Source organism: Opisthorchis viverrini (assembly GCF_000715545.1).
Source record: "Opisthorchis viverrini unplaced genomic scaffold opera_v5_36, whole genome shotgun sequence".
Taxonomy (NCBI): Eukaryota; Metazoa; Platyhelminthes; class Trematoda; order Opisthorchiida; family Opisthorchiidae; genus Opisthorchis; species Opisthorchis viverrini.
In genome coordinates, this window is record NW_008751692.1 from 941,424 (window position 1) to 968,463 (window position 27,040).

At 41.5% G+C, this 27,040-nt stretch overlaps 1 protein-coding gene across 1 annotated transcript; it reads left to right on the top strand.

The window, feature by feature from the left end:
* Window positions 1-221: 221 nt before the first annotated feature.
* On the top strand, window positions 222-17,942 carry T265_02786 (hypothetical protein; the record flags this gene model as incomplete). Its single annotated transcript, XM_009167111.1, has 8 exons — window positions 222-284; window positions 3,274-3,434; window positions 4,157-4,406; window positions 5,719-5,804; window positions 14,561-14,867; window positions 15,630-15,782; window positions 17,429-17,542; window positions 17,787-17,942. 8 exons carry the CDS (start codon window positions 222-224, stop codon window positions 17,940-17,942), a joined length of 1,290 nt encoding a protein of 429 aa, XP_009165375.1.
* Between the last annotated feature and the right edge of the window lie 9,098 nt (window positions 17,943-27,040).

Here is a 27,040-nt window from a genome sequence, read left to right on the forward strand (position 1 = left end):
AATTGATTCATCTTGCAGGGCTATTATTCTTAGTGTACTGTTCCATCCAGGAGCAATGCTTTACCACATTGAGTAGGGAAGCAGTGAAAAAAATCATTCAGCTGTAGCACCCTTTCGTGCCCAACTGCCCCCTCACCCGAAGGAAGCACGAGGAATGGGATACTGCCAGGTAGTCCAAGCCCAGACAAGGAAAGTCAAGAGGCATAGGTCGAGTTCGAACCATGGACGTTCCGGTCAGTAAATCCGCGCTGTGCCATCTTGCCCCCCTGGAAAGCAGTGAAGAGGTAAATGGACACATCGCCACCAACGTTTTGCTGGAAGTGGCTGAAAGGTGTTGAGACTTCTGAGTTGGCTGTTCAACGTAGCGGAGGGATAGTGTCATTCTCAGAAAAACGTGAGTGTGGCACTGGCTAGGCAGCAAAAACGTTTCGGCGTTTCCTCTGAACATAAAGGTTTGGATTGTGTAACTGGATAGCGATAAACATCGTTCTGGAAAGCATTCAGTATGCGCTGGGTGATCCAAGAGGTTTCATTAACTTGTGCAACAAGAGATGCTCTGGTCTGGTGCAGTGCAATGGTGCTCAAGTCGACTCTTCGGCTTCCCCAAGCTCGAGAGGAAAGACAATGTTTGCGTATTTCTTCAAGCTAGTATTCAAGTATGCAACCAAAATAAAGTGCATGGCAGGAGTATGAGATTACATATAGTAGTTGGTGGAAGCTATTGACGTTTCAACTTTCACCGGTGGCCTGATTATGTGGGAGGAACTGAGACCTAAACAAAGCTTAAGACCTGGCAATTTATAAGTCTTCTGGGCAGCGTTTCAGCGGTCGCTCCTCTCTTTCAATGGATGGGAGGTAAACATAAGGCAGCGTTTAGAATACCTAATATATCATATTTTTTCAGTCTCAAATGTTCCAATTGTTTGGACGGACATTCTATAGGTATACATGTTCTACGAACCCAAGCTCTCACTACAAACAGTTACTTGGATAAATCTCAATTGCTAATTTTGCGAGACATCTGATGAAAATTCTCTTCTGTTTCAAACATAAAAACATCTGGAACTCAGATACCAACCGGCCCGGTTTTTCACCGAGCTAGCAGCTCTCCACTCTAAATTCTCTTGATATAAATATCCAAGTAATTAGGGGATATGTTGTAGAGAGAAGATAATGTTTTGACAAGCTGAGTTAATAACACTTAGTGCGTTTTTCACGTTGAACTTTTCATCCGTTTTGAGGGATGGGCAATACTGGACAATATGGGTTCGAGTTTGTTCATAAGTATAACAAGAAGAATGGGATCGTTTTCCTTCAACTCGCTGCCACCCTCAACTTAACATCTTGTGTGTAGCGTACCAGTAGGGTTCAAGTTCTGTGGTGAATATATGACTATCAATGTAACGTAGTAATAGGCATAGGCCAGCATTCACTCGTTTATACATTCGTAAGAACGCATAGAAAGAACTTTCTCGCTTAGATGAATGAGTGTTTAACGCAACATCATAAAACACTTTAATTTGCCCCCCCGCCTCCAAAAAGGAAACACAGGAGCCTTTTAAACGGCAAGATTGTAAACAATTGCCGTTCTTGTGTGCGATCCACAGACGGGTAACAACAGGATGTATTTGAATGGAGCAACTATCTAAAGGGAGAGCGACCTGTTTACGTAATTTTCACTGTACCCAGATTGAAGTTGAAAAGGGCGCCGTCATGCATCACTGTTGAGGAAGAACGTCGTTTTGATTCGTGGTTCTTGCTTGTTAGTGTCCTTACAAGCTATTCTCTTGCACAAATTTCAGGTTTCGCCTGCGAACCCTTGCTAATTGTAAGAAGTCGAAACCGTGTACATTCGGTGCACCAAATCAAGTACTTCGATAGGGCTGGCCGACCAAAGGCATGATATCTGAACGGAAACTGAGCTTCTAATTCTACCAGTTAACTAGACGGGAAAAATGTTCATAAATTCAGCTGGAGAGTTGCTACTAGTGTGTGATATCCTCAATGGACCTTGGAATGAATATATACATAATAGTCCATCATAGATCATAGGAGATGGTCTGCAAACAGCAGGCTCGAAATAGGTTTAGACAGACGAATTTTCGATACAGCTGGTGCTCCGTTAGTTACTTAACTGCCTGTTCCGGATCCCCTTGATATAATTTCTACTGTACAGCAAACTTGAAAGTTGATGGTCTGGGACTGAAAGATTTGTAGTCCCAATATAATTGGCTCAAGTAAACCGGCGAGCCAGTGGGTCAGATCATGATAAGGCGAATCAAACATGATCAGGAGTAAACAGATTAGGACTGTTGGGAGACCCTACAAAATGGGACCTGTCTTTCCAGATGGGTGGATGCACATAAATTTTACATGATGAAGCTGCCTGGTCTATTTCATGAAATTCCAAATGGACTTTCTCAAAAGCCTGTACTTTTCCTTTTTAATGTGTCATACTTTGGAAGTTAGGCTTACGAGGTGGACTACTATTCGTTCTGACCAGGTAATTACGTATAACTCCTTGAATATTCCATATCTCACCATAAACGATATAGGATTTGATCATTCAGTTTCAAGGATTCCAACACGTCTGCGCGTTGTCACTTTAATAATAGTCTTCAAGCTGAATTGACAGTCGGGCAGTTAACTATACAGACTCCCAAAAAGCTTGATTTTATGACGAGGAACAGAAGAGTTCGGCCCAGCGGTTGTGTCCAAAAAACGTTTTATTCATACAGACCGAGGTGAAATTCGCACACGTTCTACTTTGATGGAAGCAAATGCAGCCAGGACCGCTAACTATTATTCACTACCCATTTTATGTTCACCAAATCTAACGGGCAGGAGAGCCAACCAAGTCTAACAGATAATGTTTTTCAGTCAAACTAATTGGTAATATTTTTATGACAGGGTATGAGCAAAATCATTGTTTATATGGAGCGATATATTTCCCCATATTTTTTTTATTTTTGGTATTTCCAACCTGTTAAAAGAGACCACTTTTTCTCGGTCACCTACGATAGCCTCTCTAGAGGCGAGAGGTGTATTGTTATAATATCGTAGGTTGGTCCCATCACAGAGGACAGTCTGTGTGGAATGCTTGGGTTTTAGCCGACAATTCGTAATTGGCGACAAATTATATTTGGTTTGGAAATGTGGTAACCCTGCATACAACTCCCACCAATATACAGTTAAACAGGAAAGTCAGTGTAAAAACGTGTTTAGTTGCCCGTGAACTAATGAGTGTTTTTATTTCATAAATATTCCATTTAGATGATTCTGACCTTGAAGCCAACAGATGGCCGGCGACTGGTCGGTCGCGGGCGGAAACGTGAAGGTTCGACAAGCACTAATCTAATCCTAGAAGCAGTTACCAAAGCGGTGGCTGGTTTGGGATCACATTGCAGTGATATCGAAGAAAGAATTGAAGAAAAGTGAGCGATTCTACACAATGAACAACGGCAGCTTTCTTCCTGGGCGAAATCCACTTCAGGTTAACTATATCTCCAAATGTGTCCAACCACTGAATTCTCTCTAAAGATTAATCAGTCGAGTAGATTTGTTGCATTATCTTCAGGACATGAGGTTTTCAAAGGCTTACTTTTTCAGGAGTCTCGAATTTTATTACGCGCAGACGGTTTTACAACCGTTTACTACTACTGATTATATATATATATATATATATATTCAGAGATACCTCATGATATTGTCCTCTCAAATGAACCGCGACGTCATGTGCAGAACAAATATTTCGAGATTTGTCAACAGACTGGTGAAGAATACCACAAGTCTAGAGATGCCTCCACGTTTGTCTCTCAAGCACATGATTGTTTGACTCGTCTTATATATGGGTATATTCGTTTCAAGAGCCTGTGTAAAGTTTACTCGGAATTAAGGTTCAGTGACCGTTAGGTAGGTTCATTCATAAAACACAGTTTTATTATCCACTGAGCTGTTGGTTCAATAAGAAATATCTCTGGTTTTGTTACCCATAACCCAATAGGGCATTTTGTTCCTTTTTCCGGCCCAATTTTAATTTTGGAAAGCGTTTGGTTAGCATAGGACTTGTAAAATCGTGTGAAACTCATGATGTTTGCACGCACAGACACCTCAGGAACCGATTTTCGCAAGGTATAACTATTCGTTTATATTTCAGAATACGCATAGAAGAACAGTGTGTAAAAGCTGTACTCACGAGAACGAACGCGGAAGAATTAGAGCCGGACGTTGTGTTGGAAGCGAAACAACAAGGACCACCATCACGCGGTCCACGGGGGGCACCAACGACTGGGAAGATTTTGGAAAGGCTGCTTATAAGTCACCGCCTGTGGAGGATTGTTCCATTCAACTTCGAAATTTACCCTGGAATACGTATGAATGTACCACAAGACAAGTTGAATTGGAAAGTGAGCCTTTTCTCCTAGCCAAAGAGTTTACATTACTTGCACAACCTTTCGCGACTCCCTTCTCGATCGATGGGATTTAAATTTATCAAGCCTTGAAACCGTCTGCCCAGGAACCATAGGCATTTTGTGTCATATGTGCACAGTTAGACCCACTAGTGTATGCGTTTCTGGAAATGGCACGTGCTATCCCACAAGTTTTTATGAACTTTTAATTTAGCTAACCCACTAGTGTATGCGTTTCTGGAAATGGCACGTGCTATCCCACAAGTTTTTTATGAACTGTATAATTTAGCTAAAATTTGACGGGCAGAAAAATGACTGAACGGTTTCAAGACTGTCGGTTCAATGGTTTCGCATTCGCCTCTTTTTATCAGTGCAAAAACCAGTCACATAGGGGTCACGAATCTTCTCGGGTAGTCGCAAAGACACTGCGTGATTGGCAAGTGTTGTTTAGATGGGCGTTTATTTGGGGTTCCCATAAGGAACCCGATTGCTTCAAATTTACCTTCAGATCTTGGGGTAGATTTTCGGCTGCAGTGACCGATCATTAAGCCTACGTTCCGAATACCAACCCGTACTATTTGTCTACTAGGAAGACAAGTTGGTGAGTCACAAAATGTTGGAATACGGATACATGTGGGTGTGGACAGCACATAGACTGGTACGAATAGAGGACTATTTTCACTTATTTTCACCTCGAGTCTAAGTCATCTCACATTTTACTATTTTTGGGGACGAAAGACTTGCTCTTCTTAAATGCGACCTATCCACTTTCTCAGACATCACGACTTTTGATATTAGTAGAAAAACAGTAAACTATTCTTTACACATATCGCACTCCGAAGCGTTTCTAAATAGAGCTTGTCGGCAAATTGTTTACCACAAAATTTTAATTGATTATAGCTGGCTGTTAGAAGCTATGAGTACCTAAGCATGTCAAGTGTGGTGATCGACTTTCGCCACCTTTTAGCGTCAAAGGATAATAGTTACTTTTGGTGTAAAGAGGTTAGATATTAGCAGCTGAATAAAAAGCAGGGAAACTTGTTCCGCCACATACAGCCTATTCTGGATAGTTGTCTTGACGAATTTTTAGTTGGGTGTTTCCACTAATGTGCTTTGACCTAGCACTGCAGCCAGACCAAGGTGACGCGCTGAAGAGATCAGCATTCTGTGGGTGTAGCCTGGATCCATGAACGAGCATCCGTTCACCCTCCATGTACGGTCTATTTGTGTTAAGTCTGCGTCAACTCCGTCACCGGTCAAAGCGCTACAATAGTAGCACAAACCATTTTTGTTTTTTCATTCTTCTAAGGTGCCCTATCCAGCATATCGGACGTTTCGGATAACGGAAGATCGCCTTTCAGTACCATATGTGGGTATGGATGACGGAGCTGACGTGTAGGTTTGAAGCAGCCCTTTAATACCATGAAGACTGTTTTCTCTGATCCGCCGATCAAATTGGACGTTGTTTGAAGCGTGACTCTTTTCCGTGTGCCCAACATAGGCTTTGGTGAACGGATAACGAAAGCATTGTCCGCAAGTGTGCAGTTGTTGTATCCATGCTCTCAGCTCTTGGCAATTTAAATTTCCCCTGAGATAACCTAGCTGAACTTCACAGGCGGTCTGCCCATTATTATCTGTGCCGGTGACTCTTGTAAGCCCTCCCTGCAGGATTTTCATGGGCTCACTTTATTACTTAACTTCAGTGTCTTCCCACAATCAACTAGTAATTCCCTATGTTGGTTTTGGTGTTTGATTTGGTTAAATACCTAGTGGATACTGACACTCTCTGACACTATCATATCTGTGTTCGCCAAATTCAGTTCCTAAGACCGAGACACATGTTTGTATCAAGGAATCTTGTTTTAAATTCTTCTGCCTTTGCATCCTTCCTCTCCCACTACACCACATTACCATCTTTCCCCTAAACGGAAGGGAAAGACTATGTATTGTTTCTCAGACACCGAAATTCCTATCTAAATGTTATGTACGATCCAACTATATTGTGGTAATCTGTCATACACGAGTACTCCATTGCTTGTGATAGGTTTCGTAAAATCATCTTACACATGGCCAATGAGGCCTTGTGTGATGAGCATTTCCAGGACAGTTAGACATGCTATGCACACTCTCAAAGTTCAATGTTCTCTTCAGTCCTACGTAGAATTCAACTGTTACCTATCCTCCTCGCTTGATTCTTCTAACTATTCTCTTCATTACTACCTGTTCTAAACTAATTTCTTGTAAACTACGTTTTTACTGACTAAATATGTGTACTAGGACTTCGTACAGTGCGTTGCCAATATTCAACAGTTTCTTCGAGCTGGTTTGACTCGAATATTTCATGGTCACTGAATTTTCAATACCCTGTTACCAGAGAAGATTGCAGTTGAGCTCTCCAACTACCGTTCTCGGTAGGTGTAATTAGGAAAAATTTCCTCTGCATAATTCACCGTTGGATGGTTGATGATACGGGGGCTTCTTGGAGACTACCATTGGAATCTAGACCTCAACGTTGTTAGTTTTGAAATGCGGCAAAATGATACTACAAAAAATACTGTAGAACCTAAAAATTAAGGATGTACGAAGGGGGTTCTCATACAAAGAATGCCTGATAAAATTATAACTCTTTTGAAGGCGTTTCCATTGTTAAGGACCTAATAATATGACAAAAAATAGACTAAAAATAAATATAAATAAATAAATAAATCAAGGATGAACTAAAAAAAGCAAATGGAAATAAATGTTGATATAGCATCTGTGTTGCTCAGCTCTACAATGAAACCCATAATAGCTGCCTCAAAAAGATTGGTCTTCCTCCTACTCAACAATACCACTTGCAATAAACTATCCCTCTCTGTCATTTTCACTCCCATTCTTGTTGTGTACTCCAAATGCCGCACGAATTTGCTAGCTGGACTTCGGTCGCAATGGGAAAATATTCCTGTATTGATACAAACGTCTAACATTGAAGAGCATAGCGAAACAGGGTGAACTGGGTTGTGCCTTCTGATACATTGTTCTGCAACACGGAGCATTGCATTAATCGAAATAGATTAATTCACACAGCCTGTTTCTTAAGCTACAGTCAATAAATGTCGGTGTCTGGCACTGTTAAAGTTTCCCTTTTATTGATCCCTCACGTAATGCAATGGCACTTATTTTAGATAGATGGACACGAATTACAACTTTCCTGGGGACAAACTAAGCACAAAAACCTTAAAAAATACGAGATGTTAGTAGGGACTATAAAGCTCCGTACATAAGAGGAGGAAAACAGTGTGCCTATCTGACACTGTTAGTTTGAGTTCATCGCCATTTTTGGTTCGTTCGAGCGGACGCTGACGCCTGAATCTTCCCCTTGACTTCTGACTTCGAACTAAGTGGAGGGAATATCAAGTTGAGGGTGTTCTCCTACCAGCTGAAGCGCGATAGTTTGTGCTCCTGTAGCCCAACAGTGCCCACGCGTCTGTGTGACCAACAATGGGCAGTTTCGAAAGAATCCCATGGATCTTGAAGGAGTTTTGAAACATTCTGAAGAGCAGGCATGATGTTTAATATTACGACAAGTGGTGGTATGAAATGGTTTGGCCCGATGAAAATTCTTTGCAAAAGGAATCTTTCCCGGCTTCATACTTACATCACAGAACATATGAAACAGACACGAGGTCAATAGTTATACATCAGTGCGCTTGAATCCGTATGGTAAAGAAACTATCAGCCTCTATGAATAGCGCATATGTGTCGCACACCTCTGTCAAAATGACCGCACCTGAAATGTACCGGCTTGTCAAATGTACCAAATCGTGTATGGTTCTATTCTGTCAGATTGTTTTCTACTGAGATTTTACGCCCAAGTGCACACCGGTTTAATCCCACAGGAATAGTTTAACTGTGACCATTTTTAGTATCGTCATGGCGGGTTTGGATGGAGGCGCCATCAAGATTACCTATGAAGTGTTTGCAATCCAACTGGCAAGCTCGGCAAACGGACCAACAAAAAGCTTTTATGATTGTTGATTGGAATCTCCTGAGAGCTCCTCCCTCCAACTTCCAGATCAGGGCCTGTGTCTGATTCGTTCGAAAAATTAAACTTGTCTAATGCTTATTGTTTACATCTCCGGGCCGACGCTTTAACTTAGAGAACAACAGTCGTTTCACCGCATAAAATTCACTTTTTGTCCCCAACACTTGATCAAAGGTGCTATAACGGAGCTTGAGTCCCACGACTCAGTACTTCGTCTTTGTGCGATCTACATATTCCAGCTTTGTCTCACTCCTGTTGCATTGTCGCTCACGAATATACCACAAGTGACAGTGTTTCTTGCATGAATGCAAAGATCCGTTTGGAGATTCTAGTGTTTAGCTGCCTGATTTGTTTTTACGCTTTGTAATCATCTTTGAACTATGCCTGGCTTCAATTTTCGGAGACGCGTAATTAAAAGTGAGTGACCCGTATGACCAATAGCTTGCCATAAACAGTCGGAACGGATATATTCTCGGATTCTACAGTTTGCAATCCTTCGCATCCTCACTAACTGGCTGAGTTGTCCACAATTACGAATGCTTTATGGTGTTTTGGATTGTATAGTACATAGGCCTTCCAAGCTCAACAGGACAGTGTGTAGCTTAGGCAGCAAGTCAGAGATGGTAACAACCCTTCTTTGAAAGTTCGGGTTTAAAAAGTCCTCAGAGAGAGAGAGAGAACCTGATGAGCCCCAAGAAGGGCGAAACCGGTCGTGGGCTGTCGAAGAGTCTTCAGCAACCTTGTGAGTAATTTCCTTTATGAAAAGAGAGAGGGAGGCTTTGACGGCATCTAAGTCATGAAATGACGAACACACAAGAAAATACTGATATTCTCGTTTACTTAGGTTGGTAATCGGTCACGAAAACGAGGCCGTCTTTCGTGCTTAAAGTAGCACTCTGTGTCAGAGCGTTTGCAACCAGAAAAGGCTTAGCCGTAATTCTGTTGGCTGAACTGAATGACAGGGGATGGGGTAAAAAACGGGCTTCACGGAAACACCGTTCCCCTTCTAGATAGGCTTCGTGCTTGGTGAGACTGAGTCCCCTTGACCGATTTAGTTAAGTATCTCAACATGTGATGGGCACTTCGTCAGTAAGCCTTCATGGAGGATTAAAATGCGTCAAAGCTAGATGTCCTTTAGAGAGGCATCTTTTTCGAAGTAATTTTACTCTAGGTACTAACAAAACTTTGGAATTTAGATTTGAAATGTCGATGGATGCTTGTAATTGCAATCATTTGCAGAATGCTTTGCGCATCTGAATCCTTGCAATAAATTGAAATGTTGATGTACCCGAAGGATGTGCACCTAATAACATTGCCTGAAAGGTTTGAAATTCTTGATGTAACCTAAGAGGAAAGCCAGGTTTTTTAGTGCAAAGTAATTTGGGTTGATTTTAAAATGAAACATTTCTGTAATGAAGTCAGTGTAACCTTGCAAACTCTCGTTCTACAACAACAAAAAACTCACAGTTCACTTTGGCTGTTACCTTCATTCTGTTATTCTGTGAAGTTGCTTGACGCGGTGAGACATAATTTAGGTGCAGTGCTGACCAACCGTTCAAATCACCCCAGCTAAGACTTCAGTTGTAAAAGGCAAACAATCAGTTCGCCGGAATACTTGCGAGAACTAGTGATCATTAAGCACTGACCGGCCACGCCTGCTTCTGTTTGGAAGACAAACGTTTTACCTGTTTGTCACTCATCTCCGAAACATGCGAACTGATTCTGCGTATTTTTCAACAGTCGCAAATAAGTGGCACCTCACCTTTCTCGTTACATACTAAATCAACAATGGTAAACTTTTAGTGTTCCTTAGTGTGATTTGTCAGTCCGAACTTCTTCAAGATATCCATGCTTAATTGGTTAGTCATTATAGCTGTTTTCCGACCATTTGTCCGAAAATGCACGGGAAGCAGACTTGCTTTCTTGTCCACAAATGGCGACGCGTACATATGCGGTTCACTGCATTGTTTTCACTGACGTTTTTCTTGGGTAAACTAGCTTTTATAAAGTATCGACATGGTATCGCCCCTTTTGTTTCATCTTCCAAACTTTTGGAAAATATGTTGTTCACGGTATCTTTTAGCCATTGGTGTAGTTATCAAATTTCCAGCGGTTAATGACAATACATAGCTTCAGTTAGAATCCTGAAAATTTCCATTGGCAGTGATCAACGTCAACTGCGTTCATATAGGTGCATGTTTGGATACGGTCGCTTAGACAAAAGCCTCCGGCTTAAAACGCTTTCTCAGAATGGTATCCAACTGACTTTACGCAGGGATCTCGCTCAAATACACTATGTGAATTCATCTTTGCATTCAGTGGACAGAATTGCCGTGATTATTAGTATTATTGAAGTTTTGCAATACTACCATTGACGCGGTGAGCTAATTTCGCGTGAAGGAAAGGAGAACTGTTAAGTGTGATCGAACGAAGGACCATGATAATCCTGCTGACACGTTTGCTACTGTAACTGTTGCTCGCAAGTCTGCATGCAAGTACACTAGACTTCTTACTTAAGATGGTTACCTATCAGAAACATGAGTGTATAATCAGAGTATTCATTAAAAATAGGAATCTTACTGTTGGACCACATGAAAACAGGCGTTCAGTGGTGTGTGATCATCGAAGCAATTGCTTTTTCTCCCCCCTGAGTAGCAGAACATTTTGACGGAATTCCACTGTGCTCCCACTAGGATTTGAACAAGGAGTTAGAGACAAACACGGCATATACATAATCGCTCGAGTTCACACGGCACTTATTATAAAATATGACTGCACGCGATGCAATACAATCTAATGTCAGTCACTATTCCATCCTTATGATGGCCAGCAAAACGCTTTTCATTACTTCCAATGCAAATTTAACTATGTATCGAATCTGGGTAGTTCAGTAGGGGAACAGCATGGTTCAAATGAACGGCCCTAAAATCATACTGAACCTCATTCAGATTGTACGCGATCAATCCAATAAACCAAACATGGCTTGCGCGTTTTAGTAAATTATATATATATATAAAGGTATATAAAGTACCTGAAAGACACTTATGGCGCTAAAATTCACCTGGGTTAGGCCATTTTTATCACACCTTGTTTGGATGGAACTCACAGATTCCTGATTTAATTGGACAGGCGATTCGTGTCTCCAACGTGTGATCACTTGAAACCCATACCCACAGCTGCAGATTATGAAACCGTTTACCAGTGTTATTCATCAGGTGGGCTTCCTTGAAAGCAATCTTTTGCTATTTCTGGCATCTATGCTGGTCAGCGTTGTTTTCCATTCCATTTCTTGAAATCATGTTCTAAAGTTCCGCATTTGTTGACTCAAACGGTTTGGTATTTCGTGCAATCAAGATGGAACTCGTTCGAGTACCCATCTGAGAACGCAACGTTTGTAATCATGGTGCGTAAGTGCAATGTAGGTTCAGTAATTGATCAGTGCGACCGAGTAGACGAGTTAGCGCTCCACACCGCCTCATTACGGAGCACGACATCCTATTGTGCGAAATCTGGAGCAATAAAAAACAGGCTGAACCACTGAATTTGTGACAAGTTGAAGATTTTAGCTTTCCTTGTCGAGTTAGAGCTGTGATAATGGTGAATGGCGCAGAAGATCAAGCCTTTTGAAATCTACATTAGACGAATGCGATATTGTGTGTTTAGCAAACTCTCAATGTTAACATTCTAAGTGACGCAACTATGTAAAGAAAGCTCAATATCAGGGGAATAATAAATAATGAGTTACGACGTGAGAGTCCATGCTCGTCAGATAAATGACGGTCGATTCCCGAATCAGCGGTAATTTTCGTTCAGTTGTCCGCGAAAATCAACCAGATTGATGATAATTCAGCGTAACGGTGCTTTAATCTGCCCTACCCATTTAACTCTATCAAATCAGGCTATCCCAGTGATTTCACCGCAGAAGATCAAGCCTTTTGAAATCTACATTAGACGAATGCGATATTGTGTGTTTAGCAAACTCTCAATGTTAACATTCTAAGTGACGCAACTATGTAAAGAAAGCTCAATATCAGGGGAATAATAAATAATGAGTTACGACGTGAGAGTCCATGCTCGTCAGATAAATGACGGTCGATTCCCGAATCAGCGGTAATTTTCGTTCAGTTGTCCGCGAAAATCAACCAGATTGATGATAATTCAGCGTAACGGTGCTTTAATCTGCCCTACCCATTTAACCCAATCAAATCAGGCTATCCCATATGATTTCACTGTGCCAACACCTTACTAAATCCGGCTGCTCAATGCCGTCAGTAAATTAGATGCAATTATCGTAAATTCTCGGGGAGGCTGGGATATAGATCCGAATACATTTGCCTAATAGTTTACCAAGCGTTGGCTATGTGTATCGAAGAGGAAAACAAATATGCCTAAATTTGCTGTTTTTTATACCTAATTCAGACTGAACTAATCGGTTTTCGGAAACCTTGTACCGACAGAATATACTACTTATAATGTCTCCTTAAAACTTCCGGCAGTCCACAACCGGTTTTAGCAATCATGGGACTTGTCAGATAGGCACAGGAGATGTGGTTCAGTCTCCCATTAACACATCAGTGGCGTACAATTTGGCGCACATGTTTGATGAATGTGAGTAAGGGAGAAGCCCTTCGTCAGCTGCCCAAGCGTTTTCACCAACATTATGAATAGTATGTTCCGTCAGGAAGTAGTCCCATGCCTCGGATATCGTACTAACTTATACTTGAAGCAGGCTTTCGGAAACACATTCAGTGCAGGGTTATCATAAGCGATAGAGTCAGTTGAGATTCAGTTGGGTCTCTCGTTATCACCACCATTGTGGCTTCTTACTGCAGGAAGTGGAAAAAAACTGCCAGAAATTAAATGGCCCATTGTCCCTTTGCATAACACTTTGCACACCATCCGTAACACATACCGTCTGACCAAATAAAATTGAAGACTTTTTTCTACTTGGGAGCTTGTTATGGTTCATGCTAGCGTTCATGTGATTTTCACTACTGTCCATTACATGCGGTCGATCACATGTAGTGACATGTGTTTCGGCATCCGTTGTGCATTCTCCCACGAGAAGGGACTGGCTTTTTACGAATAATATGCATACCCCAAGTAATGTTATTCTCATGTGGAGTCACCTTAGGATAGAGCGTTCTTTTCCTTTCTGTGGGCATCATTGTTGAACAATCGTCAGCTTACTGTATCGTACGTGGCATGGTTAGGAAGACATAATTTACGATACTTTTAGAAACGCTCCGACTTCGGCGACATCTCGGCTATCTGTTTATTTTTTATTTCAAGACTCGTGTTGCCTCCGTAACTCAACTGTAGCTTGCTAGCGTAGATAGGCACAAAGCTGATTTCGTTCATTAAGAGCACTTATCTACGTTCACTAATAGGCTTTCTTCACCCTAAATGAATCTGAAGCGGTAGGTCTTCAGGATCTGTTTGCTACTAAAAATGAGATAACTTTCACCAAAACAATAATACGGACGTCTGAGGTGAAGATATCCGCCTGGTATTCACAAGTGTCGAACTAGCTCGTCCTGCAAATTAGCATTCACATAATATACCTCAGCTATGGGATGGACTAGCAGTTCTTCTCGAGTGCTTATTCACTGTTGTTTTCATCATTCCCCACTGATGGTGTTTTTGAACAAGGTGACTGCTCCGTCACCAGCAAATTTCCTCGTCAATTTCGTGAGAATTCTGTCCTCTATCTAATCTCCATAGACACGTTTCACTGTTCATTTCCGTACGTGAGTGGCAAAATGCACATACCAGGTCAGTATCACTTTCGCCTGCTAATAAATTACTCTGCGGTTTACCTTTTCTACACAAGCCCCTTTTACTGTGTTTAATGATCGTGGATCGAACGGTAGCTTGTGACTCAACTCTAATTTTATTCGCTGATTAAGGAATTTCTTCGCATGGATGCTTCAGTAGCAACAAAGATAAGCATTCCTCAGAATGATTTTCGAAAATATTCCACTCAAGAATACCATCTGAAACACGGCTCATAAGGCCTCGTCATCATCCTTTATGCCACAAGCCACACGTCACACAAAGCATAACGTTTTTGAATTTGCGACAAAACCAATATCATTGATTCTAACCCAATGGGGTACTGTTTCAGTTCGCCCCAAACCTTACCATACAATGACTATGACAGTCAACATGGAGTGAGTCGCAAAGCAACTCGCGGTAGAGTACGCGTCTTTCGTAAATCGAATTCGGCGGAGACTAGCCAGCTGATTGGGCTTCCATTGAATCCATCTGGACGGTCCGGTCTGCAAGGCAAAGGTCTACTTCCACACTGGGGACCCAATCACGCGGTGACTGTAGCACTGACGCGTGCACATCCGGACGGTATAATATGGAATAATCTCCCAGTAATCCAAGTGGCTGTGCTCTGCAGAAATCAGAATTTCTGCCTTCCCTGGGTAGGTTTCTTTTTACAGTTATATGTTGTACTAGACCCTGTCGAAGACACGAAAACTTTTTCTCAAAGGTTACCTTCAGAGATTGCCGCTGATATAGAATTTTTTGTTTCTTCGAGTTTTGAAAACCCACTGGAGCAGGCACGTATACTCTTGCATCGTCTTTCACATATCTAGCATATTCCCGAGAATACACTGCTGACTGAACCCTTCTAAACTAGACACTGCCTCTCACAACTGTTCATGTCGAGATAACCAGTGCCTGACAATACCACCTATTGGTGCTAAGGAACCGTGGTAATTCTCAAAGGATTGCTCAGTGGAATTTGTGCAACGACCTGACAATATTCTTAACTTATCGCGATAGACAACTTCACATGTCAAGGTCAGTTGTCCAGAGTTGTTTACTCTCCTGCGGGACGTGTTGAATCAACATTCAAGTTCTACTGGAGTGACTTAAGACTATCGCACCAATTCTGAAAACCCTGAAACAACGTAACCTGGAAAAAGAACGAACTGGACAAACAAATACAAATTCCTATTGTATTCAAGGTACGCATATTAGAATCCCTTTACTAACCTCATTCAACTGTAATCACTTTCCTAGATCAAATAGTATTGTTATGAATATACTATGTTCTGTTCTGCTCTGATGCCGGGGGGTATTTTGCCAACAGCAAGCAAAATTAGATGGGTTCATTCGGGCTAAATCTGATGTTGACGGAGCAAGCACTATTACTGATCACGTTGACTTCCAATTTTCAGTACCTTATCGACCACAGAGCAGACTGCGAGTTTCACGAATGCACACCAAATGTTATCCGAGCACTCTTCACGCGACGCGTGTATAATATGATCCCTGACAAAGACGAGGCAAAGGCTATTTTGACAAGCTTGAAAGCCGCTAACATATCACTGGTAAGCGGAAATATTTATATCTTGGGTTGCGCGAAGTAGACCTCGTCATTTCTGTTTATGTTGGCGCTTTCACTTAACTTGGGTTTATGCAAAACCTGAGCTGGAATGGTCAAAAATGTTAGTTTTTTAGACCGTTTAGGCAAGGATACACCCACTTTACATGATACATTACCTCTCTGCTCATACAAGATGGAGCATCGGCCACCAATGTAGCTCAGATGCAACTTAGCAGCACCGGGTACCCGTAAACCGTTCTCCCAGAAACCGACTCATAGCTCCAAGACACAACTTTTATGAACACCTTCTACCAAAGATAAACGGAATCCACTCACTGAAGAACCTTTGTCCATGAAGGCGCAAGAAATGTATCCGATGGTCTCTTGAGAGATGAGATAATAATTTGGAGGTGGCCCTATTTTTGACGGATCTGAACAATGAGATTATTTATATAAACTTCATTTTTTCTCCAGCTGTGTGAGAAGATCCACGACAACCTCTCGACTACGCCGCTGTTGCTTTCCTCTAATTTATGTTAATCTTGTAGGTCTAGGTCGAATTCAAACAGCCCTTGCACTTGAGTACTTTTCATATGTTCATATGTTAATACATTATTCATTTCTGTAGCAGATAAAACGGGTTTTTGTCGTGGATGATAGCCTGCACTTTCATCCAATTACTGAGTCATAAAATCAACCGAAAATTGTGGAAGGTTGATGCGCAGTTGGGTGTCGCTAGAGACTTGTTTGAATTACGAAGTTCTACAGCCTCTGTAGACTAATGGGTGATCTTTCTTATCAAAGATAACATTTGCTACATAAAACACAAGCTTTTTAACTGTGGTTAGAAGTTTACTCCATAAATACGGACAGATTTAAAAGATGGAGCTAGTATTGAAGGCTGCGAGGATCAGAACTTACAGTTGTCACAAGACTGCAGTAAAAATGTCTGTCCGAATGACCAAATTGGACGCGAATCTGTTAATTTACACTCGCCAGTTACTTCGACTCACAGGCATTGAAACGCAGCCTCAACGTACAATTGTTTGAACGCCTGCGGAGTCTAGACATGCGTTTATGGCTATATTATCCAAGCGCTTTTTTACGCCAGCCATTTGACATCTGTGAGCGTTACACGTGGTTTTGGAGACTTGCACTCAATGAAATCGATTTGTCCACTACTAGTATAGTATCTTGTCCTCGATACTCCTTTTGATAGTCTCAAATATGACCTCTCAATCGTGTGAACACTTGTCGAATCAGGTCGGACGGTGGAAACGCGGTGAAGTACACGACTGTACACATAGATGTTATGGTTTACATGTCAAACAGTTTATTTTTTATTGTCATACTCTCTGATCCAGCTTGGTGTTTGTTGTTAACGGTGGCAGGTGGTGGTGGAAGGGTTTGGTGTTTTGATAGCTGTGGATGCTGAATTCTCAAACTAGAATGTTGCAACTTTGTAAACGGTAAATTGACTGCACGGCCATTTGTGTGCGATATTGCTAAGTTTGTGACTCCTGCTTAAGCAATTTCCATCCACTGTTGCAATTAAACTTCTGTCAGTATCACCATTAATTCGCTGGAATTGCTGAGTGGCTTGCTGTAGGCCCACATAAGCACTGCGTTCTGGTTTTGCATTTCATGCAGGTTAGCACTGGATTTCTTCATGATCACCTGAATGCCGACCACGCGTGGATTGAAACAGTCTTTTTGAACATTCAAGAAAACTCGCAAAACGCTTTTCGACCTGAACTATTAAAAGTGAGTAGACTTGTTCGACTGTACACTGTTCGACAGTACCCAACTAGCCTGCCATTCTTTCATGGATCAGCTCATCAGCGCTGAGCAACCTGTTGATGCAATCTTTCCAACGGATTTGAAGGCGTGTCTTATGTCATAGCCGTTTTCACGCAGATTTTCTAGTCTGTAGACTGGTGTTCATTCACTTGTACATAAACCTGTTTACTTACAGCTTCCTTACTGTTTTATCCATCGTTTTGTTTAGGTTTTTGTTGAAAATGACGCCAGTGAACAAGTTATTTGGCTCGACGTTTGCCATCAAATTGGGATGCGTTCCAGTCACGATGAGTTACTCAGAAGATTGGCTCTACACTGCAAAGCCTATTTCAATGAGGAACCGGGACAGGAAGAGTACGATTAAACGTCAGTTTCCAAGCGACTCCTAAATCGATAGCAGCCCCTTTCGGACATTCATCAGGGCACTGGCCCAAGTAGTTATTAGCAATGTAACTGTCATAGATAATTTGGCTAAATGATGGCATAGTGCACATTGCCGTTTCCTCGGAATACATACTGAAATCAGTATATGCTTTGCGTCAAATTGTCTTCCGTCGACTGAATAAGAACAGCGCTGCTTAGTTATCAGCGATCGGGGTCAGTGAAAGGGTACCTAATGCTTTTTGTGACTGTTTTGCACGTCATCCACAAGTTAACCAAAAGGAGTATACTGAATTTCGTAGATGCATCATTGGTAATATGATTTTAGGTCTTGCTTTAAAAAAAACTTTTCTGTGTTACTTTTTGTTTGAGAAGGTATTGATTTCGTTTCTCTCTGAACCTTCATTGCAATGAGGCAATAGCTGGATAACGCCAACAAATCAGCTCAACAAATACTCCACACCGGCTGCCGGCAGTGCCGCTTTTCCTTTAATCTCGTGACAACAATAAGTGCTTCCCGCGCTTTTCTACTACTATCTCCTTGGAAAACTGTCCAACGAATCCTGGTAAATAACTGGATTTATTCTAGTGTGAGGAATCAACGAAGTGATTAGGCCGTTCCTCATAACTCTCATCAGTGCGTGTTTTAGACTGCTGTTCTTGATGTTACGTTGATATCCACGTTGCTGACGTGAGGAGAAACCGATCCACTGGGTGCTTTCACTCTCAACAAGAAAACATGAGTTGAGATGATTAGGCTGTGAAAGATGATGTCAGTGAGACTAGAAGTGGACATTTTAAGTGAGCACTGCGGAGAATGAGCGAATGATTGTACAGTGCATGCAGCTCATGGTGTTTCACTGTCCCTCAGTCCTCCGCTGAGCGGTATAACGCCTTCACGCTGGTACTCCCCCATGAATTACAGAACATCCTCAGGGGAGGATATTACCCACTGCCCACATAATCCACCGCAGCAACGTAGGGGCTTGGAGCTTAGTTATTCTAACTCTTTAACTTTAACGGTTTGCACCTCTAAACAACAGGGACCCATCCAATGTGGCATCTAATCGGTAAAGAAATGATCGTCGAAGCCCTCGGATTTGCCATAGGTTGGCCTCAACAAAATGTACGCGACAAATATTATCTCAAAGCGTACCGTACTTGGGGAGTTCGAACAGGCCTTGAGGTCAAGAGCAGTTGAAAAATGTTTTGTTACCAGAATAAAGCAGACGTCCGATCCGTAAGCCATACGAACGTTTGGGGGGGGGGGCGGCAAATATTCAGTTAGATAATCGATGAAAATGAGCCATTCGCAGCCGACCAAACAGCCTTTCGACTACGAATTTCTCCAAGCTATACGACAATTGAATACGTCATGCTATCATTGTGTCAATAGATGATGTCAAGTTGCGCGAAATTAACCAATGTAACAAACCGATCAGAGGTGACAAAGTCAAATGGCAATAAGAGTTCTATTTAATTTGCACAGTATTACAGAAAAACTTTCGTTATTTCGAAAATCAACTTTAAAAGGAGTCATCCCAACGGATCATTTCTGACAGATTAGTTTTACCGAATTCGCGAAATAAACTCATTTGCAAGTTAATTCGGTTTTAAACGAAAATCTCAACTAAATCCAACATGAATCTCTCGTTTACGATGTTCTTCAACTAAGCGTGCTACTCGCAGGCCACTTCGTGCTTTAGTTGATACGTACGATATTCGAGAAACGGCGGTATATTTTCTTGACGGAATAAAATACACAGAGTTCCTGATAACTCTTCATAAGGGATTTGCCATCGAAATCGCTTGTGAATGAGTATATTGCGCGAATTTCGCGGAACTGGCTTCCAATTACAATGTAAGACCAACTAAAACTCGTGGACGGAGCTTATCTGATGGGTTCCAAGGACCGTGAGGTTTCGAGGTGTACAGCGCCCTTGTTGGCAGTGTGTTCCATCAAAAAGCCATACATTGTCTTTGGACTTATGGAATTCGAATTCGAAAAACTTCCTTATGAACATACTTTTTCTGTCCCCGTGCAACCACCCCGGTTTGCTCACACCAAAGCCAGAAAGGACTGGGCTGAAGATTTTTGTTTCAGACCTAGTAATTGGTTAAGCAATTATGGTTTTTAAATCCAAGTATTGTCTGGGTAGACCACGGTAACAATAGGGCAGTTCTGTGAACGAAACTAAACGTCGGCTCTGTACTTATGCGGATCTGGATCAAAGTTGCTACACTCACTTCTGTTTCGTGGGTGATCCTACGACAGATACATTTCAACCACACAAAATGTAACATAAGAAACGAGGAATGATCGTACCGTTTTGACCCATGTCCAGGGCGCTCAAGTTTCTGACGTACCAGTTTTGATCAATGAGTATATAACATCTACTGACAAACACCACACTTCTGTTGACGCAGTGGTTTTAATAATCCTTGGCCGGGGTATCTGTAAACATGCCACTTCTGATGGGTTTTTTTCTCACCCGGAAAGTGTATCCGCTGTAAGAGTTCACAAATCATGCAAACCTATGCGGATACCACTGAAGTGGGTGAATTCATGGAACTATGGTGAACGGGATCTGACAGTCACAATATTGTCTAGTTTGACCTGATAGTTGATCCTCGAGTTCATGGCTGAAGTTTGGCCTCTTAATGGAAGGCTAACCAAAACGTCAAATTTGATTCTTAGAGGATCTCAGTCTCTTTTTCAAGGTCAACCCACAGATTTAAAAGAAGGCTTCCCCTGAGCTGCACTTGGAGCGCAAGACTCCGGCGAAATAAATGGGCGAGCTTTCAAATTCGAAATTAATTGTTTCCGAAATGCATGTTTTTACCGTGCGAGAAACAGTTGTTCGATTCAACCGACTGAATGCTGACACAATTCACCGTTTCCGGTGGATAGTATAGAGATGCTTTCAGGTAGAGGAGCGTTAAAATGAACAGCGTATTCGTGGAGACCAAATTGGGACAGATATGAGCGTCAGACAACCTTCACTAACTAACCGGTCCAGTTACTACTACAGGAGTACGAGAAGTTTTACATATAATATGTCAAACAAAATGCTGGGGTTGCTGGAAATCACTCTTTGACCTGAAGTTTTGAAATCCAGTTCGGTAAATGTAAATGTTAGAAACCCTAAACTGATATCAGGACTAGAACTGGTGGACATAGAAACCGAAAAAGTGCTCCTAAATTACCTTCTGTTTTCATGTAAGAAAGTTCAAGAATTGTTATTTCAATTGGATACCATCCGGTTGGAAAATTGATGCCTGCTTCTACAGAATTTATAGTTTCTAAACCCTTTCGCTTATGGTCAGAATAAAGATTGTTTCCAATTCCATGGGGCGCGATGACACTGTGAGTTTAGGCTGTATAGTAATGTGGATGAGTGGACGATAGCAACCGCAGAAAGTGACACCAAGAAATTCCTTGAAACTGTTCTAAAAAGTTACTCGCAGTCTTCACTGACCTTGAAAGCGCAATAGGTTCAGCACACACTTCCTTATGGATAATGCGACAGTCGCTGCTTATTGAGGCCAAAAAATTAGACAGATTGTAGCTGTAACGAAACTTCAGTGGTCCATTCTTGTGAAATGCCCAACTAACGAACAAGAGTTAGTTTCTATTCCAGTGTTTCTGTAGAGAGCCTTCACTATATCAGGCTGACTGCAGTATAAAATATTGGTTGCTATATTGACCGTATCCCTATTGAAATTTCAACCACAATAAGAGATACTTAGCCCAGAGATATTTCGGATGTTAAAATAATGCTCACCGTTACCATTGTCCAGGGAATAATACACGCTTTCTAAATAAAAACAGTGTGGTTAAAGTGCCGGATGCGGCTGTCATGAGAAATCTCAGCTATTCTGCAAAATCTCTCTGATTCGCTATAAATGCTGCATGCCACTTTTAAATTACCGAACAGCAGGTGAAAAGACATGAAACAATCAGTTGAACAGATTGTTACGAAATATAAAATTACAACTGACGATCTGACTTGTGTCGCATCACAATAAACGAAAATTGTCGAAAACTACGGGACGAGAAGTAGCCTGTAAATCACTACTTCTTTAGCAATCATCTAGTCATTAATGAGGAGTCTGTGGGGTTTCTAGGAAAACACGCAGAAAATTGTGCACAACGCTATTTTTTCTAATAGACAATTGCAAAATGAATGCAAAATAAATATATAACTATCGCAGCTCACCGAATTCCGGCTCTGTTAGCTTCTGTCCGACAAGCTTTCCTTAAACTTTTCGCTTTCAAAACATTTATGTTCCGTGACTGATACTCATTTCATCTTGGGCAGAACGGTACCAATTTACAATACAAGTAAAGCATACAAGACAAATTGGCTAGCCCCAAGTATGAATTGGGCTGTTGCGCAACAACAGCAGTACTGGTTTGGCGGTCGCGAATGTTCAACAGAATGATATATCACAAATTCGCAAGGATATAAAGAATGATCATTTGCACTGTTGGTTAACAATGCAGCTGGAATCCTTCTCAGATGAAAGCATCGATGTGTGTTCACGTGTCTGTGGAGATGGATTGAAACGTTTTCAAGCAAAATCACTTAACGAGGTCTCATATAAAATGTCGAACAAATTTACTTCTCCTCTATTTTATATGAAAGTGCATAGAGGGAAAGTGATTTTGAAATTCGTTTAAGTTGAGTTTTCTAACGTTCTAGGAAATTTAGAGGAACCTTTTGAGCAACAATCACACCTACCCAGTGAATCATCCTGATCATTTGGGATGACAAGTTTCGTTTAATCGTTGTAGGGATCATCTCATATTCCTTGCGAGGACACTTAAAAACTGCCTTGAAATGACTCGATTAAGTGTAAAAGAATGAGTATAAGTTGTGTGCGAAGTGGCGAGATTCTAGATTTTAGACTGATTTGAAATTCTTTCCAACAGAAACCCCTCACGAGGCTGTGTGAAAACCTGTTTTGCATATTTGTAATTCCAAGGCTCTTAGAAGTGAACTGACACTGGTATTTCGGATTCGTCCGCTAAATATGTATACTCTGGTCTTCACTAATCAGCATAACCTATGGTGCAATTTGACCGAAACTCTTGAGAACTGTGGTGACTCTGTATCAATATGGATTCTCGTAGTTAGCTTTCCGTTGGTGATGTGCGCAAAATTTCCCCGAAAAAACGGATTTTCCTACAGAAGCGCGCCCAAAAATCTTTATCAGCTAAATAAATTAGCAGGAGACAGACTGGCTTTTTTTGCGTTGTTTAATATAGATGATGCGATTACTACAGAACTGAAGCTGCTTTCGTTCTGTGTTCACTGTAGACCATTCGCCGTTGAGGAAAACCGTATTTGTTGGACTCAGTGCCTTTGATTTGAACATGCACTTTTAACTGAACCAATATTTGCGTACCTGAATCACTAACTTGTTTTCCTCTGAGAAATCTGAATAAATTTCCAAAACACTGTCTAGAGTAAACTGCTTAGAAGACGGTGACACTAATTCCTTCATACATTTTCTATCCTAATTCGGGGTCTGAATGCGTGTCTATTTCATGCCAAGATAGACGGTGGTTGCGCTACCATAGACATTTGATTTAATCGATGTTTAAGCGTACAAATGGCTAGCTGAATCATGAGGAAAGATGAGATGTCCTGTTTCTTTCCGCTCACAAATAAACTATACGAAAATGCACGGGCGAGGGCTTGTCGTTCACTGTAAGAGTACTTTGACTTGGTATTTTGCGATCTGCCTAATTTACCCTGAGGCAGTGTGAGAACGCGCTTGACGCCAACGTCCAGCCAGTTGTGCAGGCTCCACTAGAGGTTGAGTTTTGATACTGGAAGACATTCACACCCCCTGTCTTGCCAAACCCTCCCATTTCGATCGGTGTTTAGTTTCTCTAGCTGGAATGACTTTGTTCTATTCTTCACAACGTCGGCTAACCGCACTTAACATTTCTTATTGCGGCCTTATCTGCCCCGGTTTAACTGTAATCATTTTCGCAGGTTCGAAAAGCTCGAAAAATTTCCTTTAGACGTTCGTGGCACGCTTGATTTCTATGCCCCCACCCACTGATTATGAGTTTCTTTTACGTGGGGTTTTTAAAGGACTTAGCCGTTGTGCATGTAATTCGATAGTACCAATGTGTTGTACAAGTAGCCGGCTAACTCACGGAACACATGAATCGCGACAGAGTCAATCAGTATATTTGAAAATCGTAACATTCTAAAGATAGGCACGTAATTGGGCGAACCGGGCAATCAGGCTAGCACACGTACACTTGTTCTTTTGCCAAATGACGTTATTCATGGAAATCATATCACTTAGTGGACTTACTGTAATAATCTAGCCAAACAGTCTCTGAAATCCCTACCAGCAGTCTGGGGATTTTTTTCGATATTATGCTGTCAGTTAAATTTCTGCCCAAAAGCCCAACTAACTAATTGAGCAACTAGCTAACTAACTAACTAACTAACTAACTAACTAACTAACTAACAACCAACCAATAAAGATAGGCACGTAATTGGGCGAACCGGGCAATCAGGCTAGCACACGTACACTTGTTCTTTTGCCAAATGACGTTATTCATGGAAATCATATCACTTAGTGGACTTACTGTAATAATCTAGCCAAACAGTCTCTGAAATCCCTACCAGCAGTCTGGGGATTTTTTTCGATATTATGCTGTCAGTTAAATTTCTGCCCAAAAGCCCAACTAACTAATTGAGCAACTAGCTAACTAACTAACTAACTAACTAACAAGTAAATAACTAGCTGAATAAATACATGAAACAACCGGCTTGCTAATTAATCAACTGATTCTACCGCCACACCAAATTGAGTGTTACTTGCCATGAAAACACCGATCCCGGTATTTTTAAAATTGTCATTTCTCATCATCAGTTAACTTATATACTTTCGAAGTAACGAAGAAGTCGGAGTTTGTTGAAATGAGATGGTGCAAGTTTGTCTGGTAATAACGTCTCCCTACATGTCCTGCACAGAGTGTAGCTAGCAGTTAGTGACTAAACTTTCTGCCTGATGAAGAACACGAAACTTTCTCATCTCAATTTCCTACCGTAATACACATAAGAAAAATTATGGAGTTACGATTCTATCGCTTACTTGATTAAGTAGACGATATTCGCAGGCTATGGTCTTTGTTTTACTCTTGTTTTGGTGGGAATGCTCACTCTAATTACTTCCCGTTCAATATGGTGAAAACCCCGCTAACTACTTTCGCTTTCCATGCTCGCTCTTGAATAATTCCACGGAGGATTTTGGATGCTCAATAAAAATCTAACCGCTTCAAGCGAACAATTCCTTGCCAGGATGATGGGCGATTTATTATGTTATCGAAGATTCCCCAGCCCACAAAGCACTCGAGAAATGGAAGTGCTGACGTAACGTTTTCTCTAACAGTTTCTCTCTATTAATTGGAGAGACATGCAGTCACTGACCGCATTCGTGGAATGACCGTTTGGGTGAAGCACATTGACAAAAAGTGTAAATCCATGACCTTCTGCAACGGCTGTAAAAGTCCATTCTATCCGCTTGCCTGTAAGTAATTAATGGAAGGTTACAGTCAATGCATTCTGCATATCGAACCAGGAAATACTCTGAGTCACTCGCGGAGGCTAGTCCAAATAGTGAGTTCGAAAAGTGAATCTTTTCAGTGATAAGCGAATTTTTCAGCTCCAAACTCTAAGCTTTCCGAGTTTTCCTCGGAAACAGCAACATCGGGGCAGATTCCAAAAGACGCATTTTCTAGCTAAATGGACGAATTTCACAAGAATCTCTCATAGCGATAATCCTGATAACTGACAGATTAGCAGTGTCAGAAATAGCAAGCTAACATTTGGGGATTATTACCTGACGTTCCTCCACAAGAATCTCTCATAGCGATAATCCTGACAACTGATAGATTAGCAGTGTCAGAAATAGCAGATCACTGGACGCAAGCTAACATTTGGAGATTATTACCTGACGTTCCTTGGATGTCAGCAGACGCTCATCTGGCTAACCGTAATGTAGTCACCAAGTGCGAGGAACGAAATCTTGATGTTCCGCTTGTTATGTCGCTACAAACCCAAGTAATGGTCCAAGGGAAATAGGAGTGAATCAGCCAGACAGTGTTTCTACTTTGCCGTACGGTGATGGCCTCAAAAGTCTCTCCCAAGCATATGTCAGCACTCCGTAGCTCATTGTCGACTATCCATAAAGTGACTAGCAGTATCGATTTAACTGAAGAAATCCTTGGTCGGTATATAAGCCCGACAGCCACCACAGACTTTCAGTGTCTACCACCAGGTATTCAGCTGTTTATCCATCCTGCAATATCATCAAACAGAAGCACCGGTCGCCTTTGATGTCATGTTTGATCTGCCTTACAGCCACGAGCATCGTTTTGTCGGTTGTGAGCAAAAATCTCAGTCTAAAATCAATAACGAATAAATTATAGCTGTTGTTGACGAGGCTGCACTGACCAACACTGCGAACTCCAGGGATTTACCAGGTTGAGTTTAGCTGATTGACCAACGGTTACTGCCAAGGAGAAGGACAATTTACTTTGTAGTTGGGTGCCAGTATGGTTCATATCATGCGCAAAGGTCTTAGTGAGGTTACTGAAAAATGACCATAAAGATTTGGTCCAAATATGCGATTTCCTGAGGCTGACTTGGAAACAAAGTGAAACCTTAACTACTTAGAAGACTGGAAGCCTCAAAAACCTATTCGATCAGAGATACTCATTTTCATGATGGAGCTGAGCAGAGATCTTTGAGTTCTTTAAGATGAAGCCGTTCTACATTCGAGTTCCACCGTCAGCCCTGCTAGGTAGGTCTTGATTTCTTCCTCACAGCCTGATGCATTTTAACATTACATTATCCTACCACGATAACAAAACATATTCTTGGCGAAGGTATGCCGGGGGTGATAGATATTTTTGTGCTAACTATTAGAAGAGCATTCGATTTTCCATCAGTGGGTGGCACGCGGAGAAAAAATGTTCTTCTTGACCGTATTTTTATCATAATTAGCAAAATTTTATCAGATTAAATATCTCTCTGAAAATTTGCA